This window comes from Chiloscyllium plagiosum, chromosome 2 (genome assembly GCF_004010195.1).
Source record: "Chiloscyllium plagiosum isolate BGI_BamShark_2017 chromosome 2, ASM401019v2, whole genome shotgun sequence".
Taxonomy (NCBI): Eukaryota; Metazoa; Chordata; class Chondrichthyes; order Orectolobiformes; family Hemiscylliidae; genus Chiloscyllium; species Chiloscyllium plagiosum.
This window is the reverse complement of record NC_057711.1, coordinates 113817170-113830691: the sequence shown is the minus strand read 5'-3', so window position 1 is coordinate 113830691 and position 13522 is coordinate 113817170. Positions and strand designations below refer to the sequence as shown.

Here is a 13522-nt window from a genome sequence, read left to right as displayed (position 1 = left end):
TCTGATATAATAGTCACCGTCCCTTAAATGTTCCCTTACTGACACTTGATCCATTTGGTCCATCTCATTTTCAAGAACCTGGTCTAGCAGCACTTCCTTTCTCACTGGATTACAAACATGCTGCTATAAAAACATTCTTCTAATTACACCCTAAGAATTCTTGCTCCACTTGGACCTTCTCATTAGTACAGTCCCAATCTATATTCAGAGAGTTAATTAGTCTAATTGTAACTCCTCTTTAATATTTGTACCTCTATGTAAGTCTTTTACAAATTTCTCTGTTTATTTTCCTCAAATTGGTGGCTTACAATTGCACCAATGAGTTTCCCATTTTTGTACTTAGTTCTAGTTAAATAGAGCTGAAAATGTGTTGCTGGAAAAGCACAGCAGGTCAGGCAGCATCCAGGGAACAGGAGAATCGACGTTTCGGGCATAAGCCCCCTGCTGCGCTTTTCCAGCAACACATTTTCAGCTCTGATCTCCAGCATCTGCAGACCTCACTTTCTCCTCTCTAGTTAAATAGATACTGCCTTGACCATTCTGGGACATCCTTTCTCTCCAGCACTGCAGTATTCTCCTTAGTTAATGCAGCCACCTCTCCCACTTACTTTTCTTTCAGCTCTTTCTGAAAACCATGGCATCCAGGAGATTCCGCTGCTCGTTGGATGCTGCCTGAATTGCTGTGCTCTTCCAGCACCACTGATCCAGAATCTGGTTTCCAGCATCTGCAGTTATTGTTTTTACCATATTTAATGCCTAGCCCTGCCATTCTTTAAGTCATGTTCGATGTAACTACCTCATATTTTCCTTGGTGCCTTCTGCTCACCACTTTTATTTGCCACACTCTACACATTCATGTACATGCACAGTAACCCTAAATTATATTTTATCACTTGCGCCCTTATTCTGAACCATTTAATCACTTACTGTTTCCAACTCTAATGCGATCCATCTCTTCCAGTATAATGTGAGATTTGGTATTCCTCTCTGATCTAAATATCTGGTGCCCACAACACTGCCAAGTTAGTTTAAACCTTCCTGAATAGGACTAGCAAATCACCCTGCAAAGGAAGTGCCCTGTTGATTAACAACCTGTTGATCTGTCAAGGTCTAATCTCTCACCAAGTTGATCCCAACATCCAGGAATCTAAGGCCCTCCTGCTAGTAAAATTTTTCTAGTTGCTTATTCATATCTTCTATCCACCTATTTCTGCATGGAACTTGGACATGGTACTGGGAATAATCTGGAGATCACTACTTTTGAAATCCTGTTTGCTAATTTCCTCTCCACCTCCATAAATCCCAACTGCAGAACCACAGCCCCCTTTCTACAAGTGCTATTGGTTTCGATGTGGATCACATACACTGCCTGCTCAGTGTATTCCACTTGCCACATCCTTGGCTCTGGCACCAGGGAGGCAACATAACACCCCAGATTAATCTCCTTGACTGCATAAAGGAATGGCTGTTTGTTTTACTAGGGCTAGCAAAGTTCCTGTCACTATTGCACTTCCAGCCTCATTCATGCTCATCTCTCCGACTGAACCAGCCATAGCACAAGAGGCCTGGTTCTGCTGCACTTCCCAAATGAACCATCACTTTCACCAATATTCAAAAGTGAATTCTGATTGGAGAGGGCCATGCACTCAGGGCACCCCTGCATTACCTGCCTGTTTCTGCTGGACAGTCTGCTGGTCACCCATTTCCTCTCAGTCTCCTTACCCTCCACTGGAAGGTGAGCACATTCTTGAACATGTATCTATGAAACTGTCAACCTCACAGATGTGCCCTAGATGTTGCTCAACTTCTGCAGCTGACTACACTGACTTATTTGACAATATCAGCCTTGGCTCAGACAGTATACTCATGTTTCTGAAATAGAGGTTGAGAGTTCAAATCTCCCTAGTGATACCTCAGCACAAATTCTAGGCTGATCCTTCAGTGCAGCACCAAAGCATTGTTGGAGATGCTAACTTTTAGAAGAGATGTTTAACTGAGTCAAATCTCTCAGATAGAACATAAAGGTCCTGCAGCACATTTTCAATGTTAAAAAGCAAGGGGTTTTCCCTAGATTCCTTACTAACACCACTAAATGTCTGATCATTATTACATTGCACGTGGTTTTCCTTACAAGAGGGACTACATTTCAAAATTATTTAATTGGCTATAAAGAAGTTTTGATCTCCTGAGGTCATCATGAGCTTTATAGAAATGCAAGCCTTTCCTTATGACATGGCTACCAATGGTGCAAGCTCCTTGTTTGCGTGAATCTAAACAAGTTGCCAACTGTTTATTTCTTTAGTTAACACTTAGAATTGTTGAACATACAAAGGCAAGAATCTTTCACTTCAAAAAAACTGTATTCAACTTTTAAAATAGTTAAATAATTCTATTTACTGGTCTAACACTATAGATTTTGGGGCTAACAGGAATTAAATTGAAGATCATTGCTCAACACACCAGGAATGACACTATACGCTTCTTTCTGGGAGTCTGGCATGGAGCAGATGTTTTCTGGCTGCACATTGTTCAACAGTGAGTTTGTCGGTGTATTCTCTGAGGTGCTGGATGATGAACTTTGTTTCCCTTCAAGCCAGTAAGTCACCATGTCACCCTTTCCCTGCAAATGTCAGAAAGTCCAAGGCAGATTATACAGAATTACATAGAAACTGAAACAGATCACTTGGCGCAACTGGTTCATGCTGGTGTTCATGCTCCACATCAGCCTCCTCCCACCCCTCTTCAAATAAATCTTATCAACATGGCTTTCTTTTCCTTATGTATTTAATAAACCTCTTGTTGAATACATCTGTGCTCTTTGACTTTTCAAAAATTCTTTCAAGGGATTTTGACATTATTAGAAAGACCAGAATTTGTGGCCAACACCAATTATCCTTGAACTGAGTGTTTTGTTAGACAATTTCAGAAGGCATTTAGGAGCTAATCACATTACTGTGGGTCTGGAGTCACATGTATAATCTAGATCAGGTGACGACAGCAGATTTCTCTCCATAAAGAACATTATAGAATCAAATATGTTTTTATAACAATCAAGGAGAGTTGTCATTGTTACCAATTTTGACACGGGCTTTATAATTTCTGAATTGAATTTAAATTCCACTAGTTGCTGAACCCAGAGCATTATCCCCAGAGCATTAACCTAGGCCTCTGGATTATTAACCTAGTGACATTACCAATACATCACCATCTCCTGCAATCACTTCTTGTGGTGTTGAGTTTTACATTTCTATCACTCTTTGGTTAAATAAAGTCTCTCCTCAATTCTGCACCAGATTTATTAGTGACTATCATATATTTCTGGCTTTGATCTTGCCTCACTGCAGACCATTCAGTCCAATTGGTCCAGTGGAGTCCCCTCTCATCCTACATCTGACCAACGTACCCTTCTATTCCTTTCATCATGTCATTACTTAGCTTCCTCTTAAATACGTCTGTACTTCCTGCGTGACAAGTTTTACATTCTCCCAACTCATTAAGTAAATATATTTCTCCTGAATTCTCTGTTGGGTTTATTAGTGACTATTTTGTGTCATTAGACCCTAGTTTTGGATTACACCTTGAGACATTAGATGAATGGATGGAAACCATTCTAAGCAGCCAATGTCCAGCCTGACACTGGTTACATTCACCTTCTCTGAGATATGTGCAACCAACCCAGAATGTGGATTAAAAACAACATTGATACAAGGAACTGATAGCCTGGCCAGGGGATTAAATTAACTCATGACTCAAAGATTGTATTTGATACTGTGACAAGGCTCAAAGCCTTTTTTACTCTCATCATGATACTTGATTTTCATTTGTTCCATTAAAATGCAACATACAAGTGAGATTCACATACCTTTATTTGTAATGTGCCACGACATGTTAAAACATATCCTCCGATCTGCTCCAGTAGACTATTGGTGCTGGAACTGCACTGTATCTTCAGTGCTAAAATATAAGCAACAAAACAGTCCAGTATTTAGAAACTTGCAGCATAAAATGAGGTCATTCAGTCACAGCTATTTGAAAGACCTATTCAGTTAAATTCCACTGTACTTATTCTTTCTTCCCAGGGCCGCAATCCTTTCCATTTCAGTTATTTTTGCCTGTTTCATATCAAACACAAATAGAAGCAGAAGTAGACCATATAGCTCCTTAAGGCTACTCCACAATTTAATACCGTCATGGCTGATCTTGGGCTTCAAATACAATTTCTAGCTTACTCCCCACCTTTCATTCTCTGAAATGTTAAAAATCAGTTTATCTGAGCCTTACAATGTTTTCAATGCGGGAGCACCCAAAATCCTCAGTGTGGAGAATTCCAAAGATTCATAACCCTTTGAGTGGAATCATTTCTCCTCAGTTCAGTTTTCCCTGGAGCGTCAGAGGCTGAGGGGTGACCTTATAGAGGTTTACAAAATTATGAGGGGCATGGATAAGATAAATAGACAAAGTCTTTTCCCTGGAATCGGGGAGTCCAGAACTAGAGGGCATAGTTTTAGGATGAGAGGGGAAAGATATAAAAGAGACCTAAGGGGCAAGCTTTTCACGCAGAGGGTGGTACGTGTATGGAATGAGCTGGCAGAGGAAGTGGTCGAGGCTGGTACAATTGCAACATTTAAGAGGCATCTGGATGGGTATATGAATAGGAAGGGTTTGGAGGGATATGGGCCGGGTGCTGGCAGGTGGGACTAGATTGGGTTGGGATATCTGGTCGGCATGGACAGATTGGACCGAAGGGTCTGTTTCCATGCTGTACATCTCTGTGACTCCATTTCAGATTTTCTGACCAGTATAAACAAGCTCTTAGCATTCATCCTATCAAAACCCTTCAGAATTTTCCATGTTTCAATGCAATTGCCAATTATTTTACTAATGTACACAAAATGTAAAGGGCCAACTTACTCTGCTTTTCATCATAGGACAAGCAATTTAGTCAACCTTCTGATGCACTTTCTCTGATGCAAGTCTACAGTTACTAAGTTATAGAGACCAAAACTACACACCGTGTTCCATCTGTGATACCAAAATCTCATATTATCTTCTTCAAACTATTTATGTGACTTGATTCAGAAGTAAGTATTATTCTTAATAAAACCTTGCATTTTTTTCCAGTCATTTTCCCACTGTTTATATCTTCTCCCCACCTTGTGGTTATTTATTGCTGCACATAGTCCAAAAATATAGCTGTGTCCATCAAACCTTGGCACAGACACATGATGCCTGCAGCATGTACACCGGTAATACGGAGGTGATGGCCTTGTGGTATTATCGCTGTACGGTTAATCTAGAGACCCAGGTAATGTTCTGGACAGTCATATGGAGGAGTCAACAGGTCACCTTCAGTAATTCCATTCATTTTTTATTCTGCTCAAAATCAACTGGCCACCTCCAAACCATCAATTCACACACTCTGGAAATTAGGAGATAAATGAGACTGTTTCTGTGGGGTAAAGTCCTCACTAAGTTCCTCCCCAAAGCCATTGATCCATCTCCCAACATTCCGCTGTTCCTTATTTCACTTTTCCACAAGTTTAAGTGATGGTATTTGAGTGAGGAGATTGTTGAACAGCCTGCACCAGAAATCAAGATCTCAGTTATAAATCCAAACAGAACATGCTGGAAATACTCAACATATCAGGCTGCATCTATGGAGCCGGAAAAAGAGTTTGAATCCTTGTATCAATTGTGCCAAGGTTGAGTAACATTGATACATTTGAGGGAAAGTTAGACAAATACATATGGAAGGATATTTTGATAAGGTGAGAAGAAAAGAGGTGGGAGACGGCTTCTTTGTGGTTAACTCATATTTAAGATTACACGTTCTTTTGAAACCACAACTTCAAATCCTAACGTCAATGTTTGGAATTTGGTTGGAGACACAGTTGACTTCAAAAAGATGTTATTTGGGAAGGAAGTGGGTGAATAAACAATTATATGAAGTCTACCTTGACTTGTTGATTCCATCCTTGAAGCTGTGTTTACAGTGTCACCGAATAGACAGTAGCGAGGCATTTTTGTCCCAACCACACCAGCAACTACAGGTCCTGCAATCACCAAATGTTACAAAGAAAAACATGTGTTCCTTTAAACCTTGTTGCAAATACATGCACAAAGATGCAACAAAATGAGAAAACGAAACGTTCGGACAATGTTAAAAGGATTGATTATGATATCCTACATTACCTGAGTGGATTCCAGCTCGGATCTTGAGTTTTGTCTGTGGCTTGTGTGGAATTTTGAAAGTGTTACACACGGCAACCAAATCCAGAGCCATGCTTGCTATCTCACTTGCATGATCAATGCCATTTTCTTTTGGCACTCCTGAAACTACCATATCTGCCAAAAACAAAAGCCCATCCGTCTACTTAGCACTTGTTTCAAGCTTCAAATTTTTCTTGTTGAATTCCTAATTTTTCAAAGAAGTTTGGGACTCAGAGATTCTGCTCCTCCTTGGATCAGTGTTCAGGGAGAAGGTGAGTGATGAGATTGGAATTTGGGCCTATACTGTGCCTATATCATTGCTCCATGGGAAGTCTTAGAGAGGGAGCAGAGCTGGTGGTACTTCTGCTGCACCCCCTCTCCCTCCACACTGGAACCTCTTCCAACAACATTCACCTGGCTATCAGTTTGATGGGGACACCAATTGGGGTGGTCTGGAATGTTGTCAGGAATGTGGTCTAATGAACATACATATAACTCTAGTCCTCATGTTGGCCACAACAGGATGTAAATGAATAATAATCAAACTCTGGATTCGCCTTTGATTCTTGTGCAGATAGTATGGTCATATTTATCCATTTAGCTACACCAAAAGTTGAAATCAATAACTATTTTGCAATAGAATTGCCAATTCTAGTCCTATCAAATGATCACATGATTTTGAAGGTCTTTACAGAAACAGTTATATACTCAGCCAGAGACTTTAGAAGTAGAATTGCACTTTTGCAATTTGTGCATAGTATTTTGAATATATACCTTAAGTGAACACTACCAACCATGGTGCATTTTTCAATATACTATAATGATTTCAAATCTCCAAACATTTTAGAATCATAGGATCCCTACAGGGCAGGAAGAGGCCATTTGGCCCATCGAGTTTGCACCAATCCTCCAAAAAGCATCCCACTCAGACCCAGCCCCTGCACTATGCCCATAGCCCCACATTTACGATGGTCAACCCTCCTAAGCTGCACATCCCCAGACACTACAAGGCAATATAGCATGATCAATTCACTTAACCTGTGCATCTTTGGACTGTGGGAGGAAACTGGAGTACTCAAAGGGTACTTTGGACAAAGGAAACCCATGCAGTCAAAGGGAGAAAATGCAAACTCCACAGTCACTCAAGGTGAGAATTGAACCTGGTTCCCTGATGTTGTGAGGCAGTAGTGCTAATCACTGTGCCACCATGCTGTCTCCTACTCAAATAACATTATTTTCTATTTACAATATTTTTGTAAATAAGACATAGAAGTGTTCAGAGTAAAACAAAAACTTTTTTTTAACAACACTTGAAATCATAGAATCCCTACAGTGTGGAAACAGGCCATTTGGCCCAACAAGTCCACACCGAACCCCTGAAGAGTAACTCACCCAGACCCATTCCCTTACCCTATTACTCTACATTTACTCCTGACTAATGCACCTAACCTACACATCTCTGAACACAATAGGCAATTTAGCATGGACAGTTCACCTAATCTGCATATTTTTGGATTGTGGGAGGAAACCAGACCTCCCAGATTAAATCCATGCAGATAAGGGGAGCATGTGCAAACTCCACACAGACAACTGCCTGAAGCTGGAATCAAACCGAGGTCCCTGGCGCTGTGAGGAAGCAGTGCTAACCACTGAGCCACCGTGTTGCCCACACCAATTTAAAATGCTTTGGGTCAATTATTTCTGGACATTGGAATTTCCTGGAATATGGAATGATGTTAGAAAGCTTAACCATAAGTGTGTGAATCAGAAAACAGTGTACATATAAACCATTTAAAAGAAACATAAATCAGTGACAAGCCATTATAAAGCAGAAGCAAAAATTGCTCTACATATCCAAATATTGTATCTTCCTTGTGTCCCTTCTCAGTACTACTGGACTAAACTGATCGTGAGTTGCTTGGACCTGCTCGAAAACTTTCTAGAAAACTAATATTTCTGAACAACAGATTTCTGGTTGATGAGGTGACAGGGTATTTGGTTCCCTGGTTGCACACAACAGATGAATCTTTAGTTTCTGGATGGCTGGCAATACATTTTACCAGCACAACTATGCATTCAAGATTTGACCAATATGTCTTCTTGATGGTTATTGTATACTTGTTTACAAATCTTTCCATTGCTTTGTTACTCACCCATCCCTTTCTCTGTAACCTCTTCCTCCCTTACAACTGGGTTCTTGGCATCTTCCATTTTTGTTCTTTCACCATTAGTTGGCTTGGCTTTAATCTTTGTAATTCCCTCTCTCAACCTCTCTCCTCTTTTCTCCCCCCTCCTTCATTATGGCCCTTGAAACTTATATTCTTGGCTCAACTTTTGGTGACTTATGTTAATATCTCCTTTTGAAGCTCAGTGTCAAATTTGCTTGACAATGGTCTCATGAAGGGCCTGGGGATGTTTTGCTCTGTAAAGGAACTCTACATAAATGAAAACAAAGTGCTAGAAAAACTCAGCAGGTCTTGCATCATCTGTGGAGAGCAAACCAGAATAAATGTTCTGAGTGCAATCACACTTCTTTCAAATGCCGTCGGACCTATTGAGCTTTTCTACTATTTTGCAGGATCTTAAATAAATAAAATGTTTTGCTTTTATCTGTATAAATTAAGTTCTACAAAAGAAATAATTAACAAACTTTTATTTTTTAGGAAATCTATATGCAATACTTACATGCATCTCCTATAGTTTCTACTTTGTAGACATCATAATTGTCAATAATTTCATCAAATGTTGTGTATAATTTGTTTAACAATTCTACAACTTGATATGGTGTACTTGTACTCGATAACTGTGTGAAGCCTTCAATGTCACTATGAAGCAGAAAAAGAAATGAATTAAAAAATATCATAAGCTTCTTTAACAGGGAATGGTGGGAAGGTGAAACTTATTACCATTTCAAGTACTTAAAATTAATAAAATAGCTACATTTAATTAGATAAGCACATGAGGGAGAAGTGCATTGAAACATACGTTGAATGGGTAAGATGAAGGGGGTTGGAAGGTGACTCATTAAGATTAAACATTAAGATAGGTCACATGGTCTGTTTCTAGTCTGTGAAATTCAGTATAATGCTCACCGCAAGAAGCACACAATATAACTAGACTTAAGCATTACAATCAAGCTGTTTGTGTTGAGCAGGAATATGAGAATATAAGTAGAGGCAGAAATACGCCATACTGTCTTCTGAGGGCGAAAGTGAGGACTGCAGATGCTGGAGATCAGAGTCAAGATTAGAGTGGTGCTGGAACAGCACAGCAGGTCAGGCAGCATCTGAGGAGCAGGAAAATCAACGTTTCATCAGGAAACTTTTCTAGCACTATTCTAATCTTGACTCTCATGCTGTCTTTTGAGCCTAGTTCATTGCTCAATTAGATCATGTGCTGATTTTCTTTCTCAACTTTTAAGTTCTGTCCCCATACCCCTTGAATCCCTTAGTGTCAAAAAATCTATTAATCTCTGTCTTTAGTATATTCATTATCTGAGCATCCACAGTCCTCTGGAATAGAAAATTCCAAAGATTCAAATACTTTTGATTGAAGACATTTACCCTCCAACCCAGCCCTTAATGGCTGACCACATATCATGGAACTGTGACCCTGTGTCCTAGATTCAACACCAGGGGAAACAGTTTCTCAACATCAAGTTTTCTATGAATTTCATATGTTTCAATGAGATTACTACTTTCTTCTAAACTGAAAAGAATATGGGCTTATTTCATTCTATCAACCAAACTCAACTCACTGCTGCCAAAGCACTGAAGGTGCCATTGCTACCTTAGGTGAGGTTGGCTCCGTCTAAAGGTGGATCAATCAAGCCTTGAAGCTTTGCAGTTTAAATACTTTCACCCCTGAAAGTTTGTGGTTCCTTCTCACGAATGTACTGAACTGGCTCAAATCCACCCCTTGCCTCCCCCCTCTCCCACTGCCTCAGTACAGTGAGGGAAAGGAATCAAACCTTTGGTATAGGGTTGGAAAAAGTAACAAAGTTAAAAGTCATTTGAATTATAGACCCTAAAATGTCAGAGAAGGAGGCCATTCAGTCCATCATGCTGAATGGATCTCGAAGTTATTATAAAGTCCTACAGCACGGAAACAGACACTTCAGTCCAGCTTGTCCATGCCGACCAAGTTTCACCAACAAAGCTAGTCCCATTTGCCTGCGTTTCGCCCATATCTCTCTAAACCTTTCCTACTCATATACTTATTCAAATGTCTTTTAAAGGTTGTAATTATACTTGCATCTACTACTTTCACTGGCAGGTCATTCCACATATGAACCACCCTCTGTGTGAAAGAGTTGGCTCTGAGGTCCCTTTATAATCTTTCTTCACTCATCTCAAAATTATGCCCTCCAGTTTTCAACTCCCCTACCCTTGGGAAAAGATCTTTGCTATTCACCTTTTCTAGATCCCTCATGATTTTATAAACCTTTATAAGGTCACCCCTCAACCTCCTATGCTCCAGTGAAAAAACTTCCCAGCCTAACCAGCCTCCCCTTATAATTCAAATCTTCCAGTCCCTGTGACATCCTGGTAAATTGTTTCTGCACGTTTTTCCAAATTAATAAAATCCTTCCTACAGCAGGGTGACCAGAACTTTACGTTCCAAAAAATGGCCTCACCAATTATCCTCATTCTGTTGATTTTTTCATTGTTGCCCTGAAAATATTTTTTCTTCAAATATTTATTCAGCTCCCCGCTGAAAGTTATTATTGAATCTGCTTCCACTGTCCTATTAGGGGATTTATCATTCCAGATCACAAAATGCAGTCTAAAAAAACTTCCTCTTTCTCCCTTAAGTTCTTTCACTAATTTGAAATTTTATTTGGCTGACAATCCTTCTGCCCCATGAGAAAGTTTCTTCTTATTTACTACTTCAAAGCCCTTCCTGGTTTTGAATGTGCCAATTAAATCTCCCTTTTAGCCTTCTTTACCCTAATGAGAACAATGCTAGCTTCTCCATCCCTTCATTTTCAGTATATTCCTGGTAACTCTCCTTTGTAACTAACCTAGGGCCTTAACAAGCTTCCTGAGATGTGGCACACAAAACAAGACAAATAATCTTTGAAGCCTAACCAGCAATATGCAAATTCCCATAATTTCCTCTCAATCCTCACTGTACACATTGAGTTTGTTATAAGGAATGCTATTGAGATGAGGTACTGTGCAATAACAGAATGTGGGAGGAATAAACCACCAACACCTTCCATTAGCCAGTTCCAAGGAAAATTGGGCATTGGTCAGAGATGGATTAACAGCCTTGCTTAGTACTTTATTATGGAGTATTTGTGATGTTTGACAACTGCAGACAAAAAGAAAAAAGAAAAGAACTTCTATTTCTACATTTTGCTACCTTTGGATGCCCCATAGTCCTTCACAGCCTGTGAGTGAACTTTTAATCTCTGATGTAGTTTTGGGGAAATGTGGCAATTAATTTGTTCATTGGACGGTCTCACATTCCACAATAATTCAATGAATCTACACAGTGGAAGCAGATTCAATAATAACTTTCAGCGGGGAGCTGGATAAATATTTGAAGAAAAAATATTTTCAGGGCAACAATGAAAAAAACAACAGAATGAGGATAATTGGTGAGGCCATTTTTTGGAACGTAAAGTTCTGGTCACCCTGCTATAGGAAGGATTTTATTAAATTGGAAAAAAGTGCAGAAACAATTTACCAGGATGTCACAGGGACTGGAAGATTTGAATTATAAGGAGAGGCTGGTTAGGCTGGGAAGTTTTTTCACTGGAGCATAGGATGTCACAGGGACTGGAAGATTTGAATTATAATCAACAATAATTTTTTTTGACATATTGGTTGAGGGATGGATAATAATTGTAGGAATTTAAGCAGGAAGGATCTAATAATTTTTAAAACATTATATCAAAAAAGGCACTTTACAGCCTCCAAGTGATTGCAGTGACAACATGTTCTTTGCGGCTGCTGTGCATCTTCTGCAAGAGACACTGCAATGACGGTCAAAATACAAACATTAACATTTGATCGGAAACTCAAAGAAGGAAGAACTAGATCTTCATCACTGTCCACTTTAGATTTGTAGCCACAGATATCATAGTGAGCTGCCTCTTACTTCACAGAGCGAGGCAAGAATTTTCTATTCTTCACCGAGATAGTTTCATCATTCTGGAAAGTACAGCAACTGTAACTGGTTCCACAAAAACTGTTTCCTCTGTTATTTTATTCCAGACCCATGAACTGGAGAACTCTGAGCTCCATTAAATTTTACCACTTGAGCATTTCTAATTTATCTTTAGCCTTTAACTGCCTGCTTCTAAGACTCGAAATTCCTTCCCTAAACCTCTCCATCATTCCATAGCTGGTCCTTAAAACCTACCTCTTGGTCAAGAATTTTGGACACCTCTCCTGATAACACAATTATCAAGGGCAGCAGATACATGCGAACACCACCAACTGCAAGTTCCCCTGCAAGGCATAGACCATTCTAAGTTGGAACTATCTTGCTGTTGCTGGGTCAAACCTGGAACTCTCTCCCTGTCAGCGTTTGGGTTGTACCAAGAATATTATACAAGAATATTATAACAGTGTCTGTAAAATTTAATGCTGAGAAGCTCCTGAAGAGTCACCCACTGCAATGAAATTAAAGGACTTATGGGGAGGACAACGTTGGATCTTAAATAAATATGATTTATTATGCAGATCTTCCTCATAATCTCTATAACAATGCCTATCATCTTATGTAATTTGCACATAGTTGCTATCATGTAATTTGTTTCTCTTTATTCATTCATAGATGAAGGTGTCACTGACTAGCCAGCATTTATTGCCCATTCCCAAATTGCCCATCCCCTAATTGCCCAGAGGGCAGTTAAGAGTCAACAACATTGCTGCAGGCCTGGAGTCACACGTAGGCCTGACCAGATAAGGATGGCATTTTCCTTCCCTAAAGGGCATTAGTGAATCAGATGGGTTTTTCCAACAATTGACAATGGATGTGTGTAGGCAGTTATTACACTTTTTGCAGTGGCAAGGGAAGGTGCTGGGCATCATTCGACTTATTAGAATTTATGCCTTTAAGAAAAGGACCTGTTCTTGTTAGATTACGGAGTGTTTTTTCTCTACCACACTAGACCAAGCAGGCCCTGTCAAGAAAAACTGAAGTGGTAGCAAATCTACCAGAAAGATCTTGCAATGAGCAGTGGTGTGGATTAATTTTACAACAAAGAGCGGGTCACCAATCTATTCTCAGTATCAGTTTAGGGATAGACAGCTAATGCTGGCATTGTCAGCAATACCCACATCACTTGAAGGAGTAA

At 39.7% G+C, this 13522-nt stretch overlaps 1 protein-coding gene across 1 annotated transcript in view; it reads right to left on the bottom strand.

The window, feature by feature from the left end:
- Positions 1 to 495: 495 nt before the first annotated feature.
- The window catches only part of LOC122539383 (atrial natriuretic peptide receptor 1-like), a 71207-nt gene continuing 58180 nt past the window's right edge, over positions 496 to 13522 (bottom strand). Inside the window, exons 20-24 of the mRNA XM_043674169.1 lie at positions 8896 to 9035; positions 6193 to 6345; positions 5955 to 6053; positions 3863 to 3954; positions 496 to 2620 (exon numbers count right to left, since the gene is read on the bottom strand). Of these exons, the coding sequence (XP_043530104.1) occupies positions 2423 to 2620; positions 3863 to 3954; positions 5955 to 6053; positions 6193 to 6345; positions 8896 to 9035 (682 nt within the window). The 3' untranslated portion in view covers positions 496 to 2422. The remainder of the gene's footprint in view (positions 2621 to 3862; positions 3955 to 5954; positions 6054 to 6192; positions 6346 to 8895; positions 9036 to 13522) is intronic.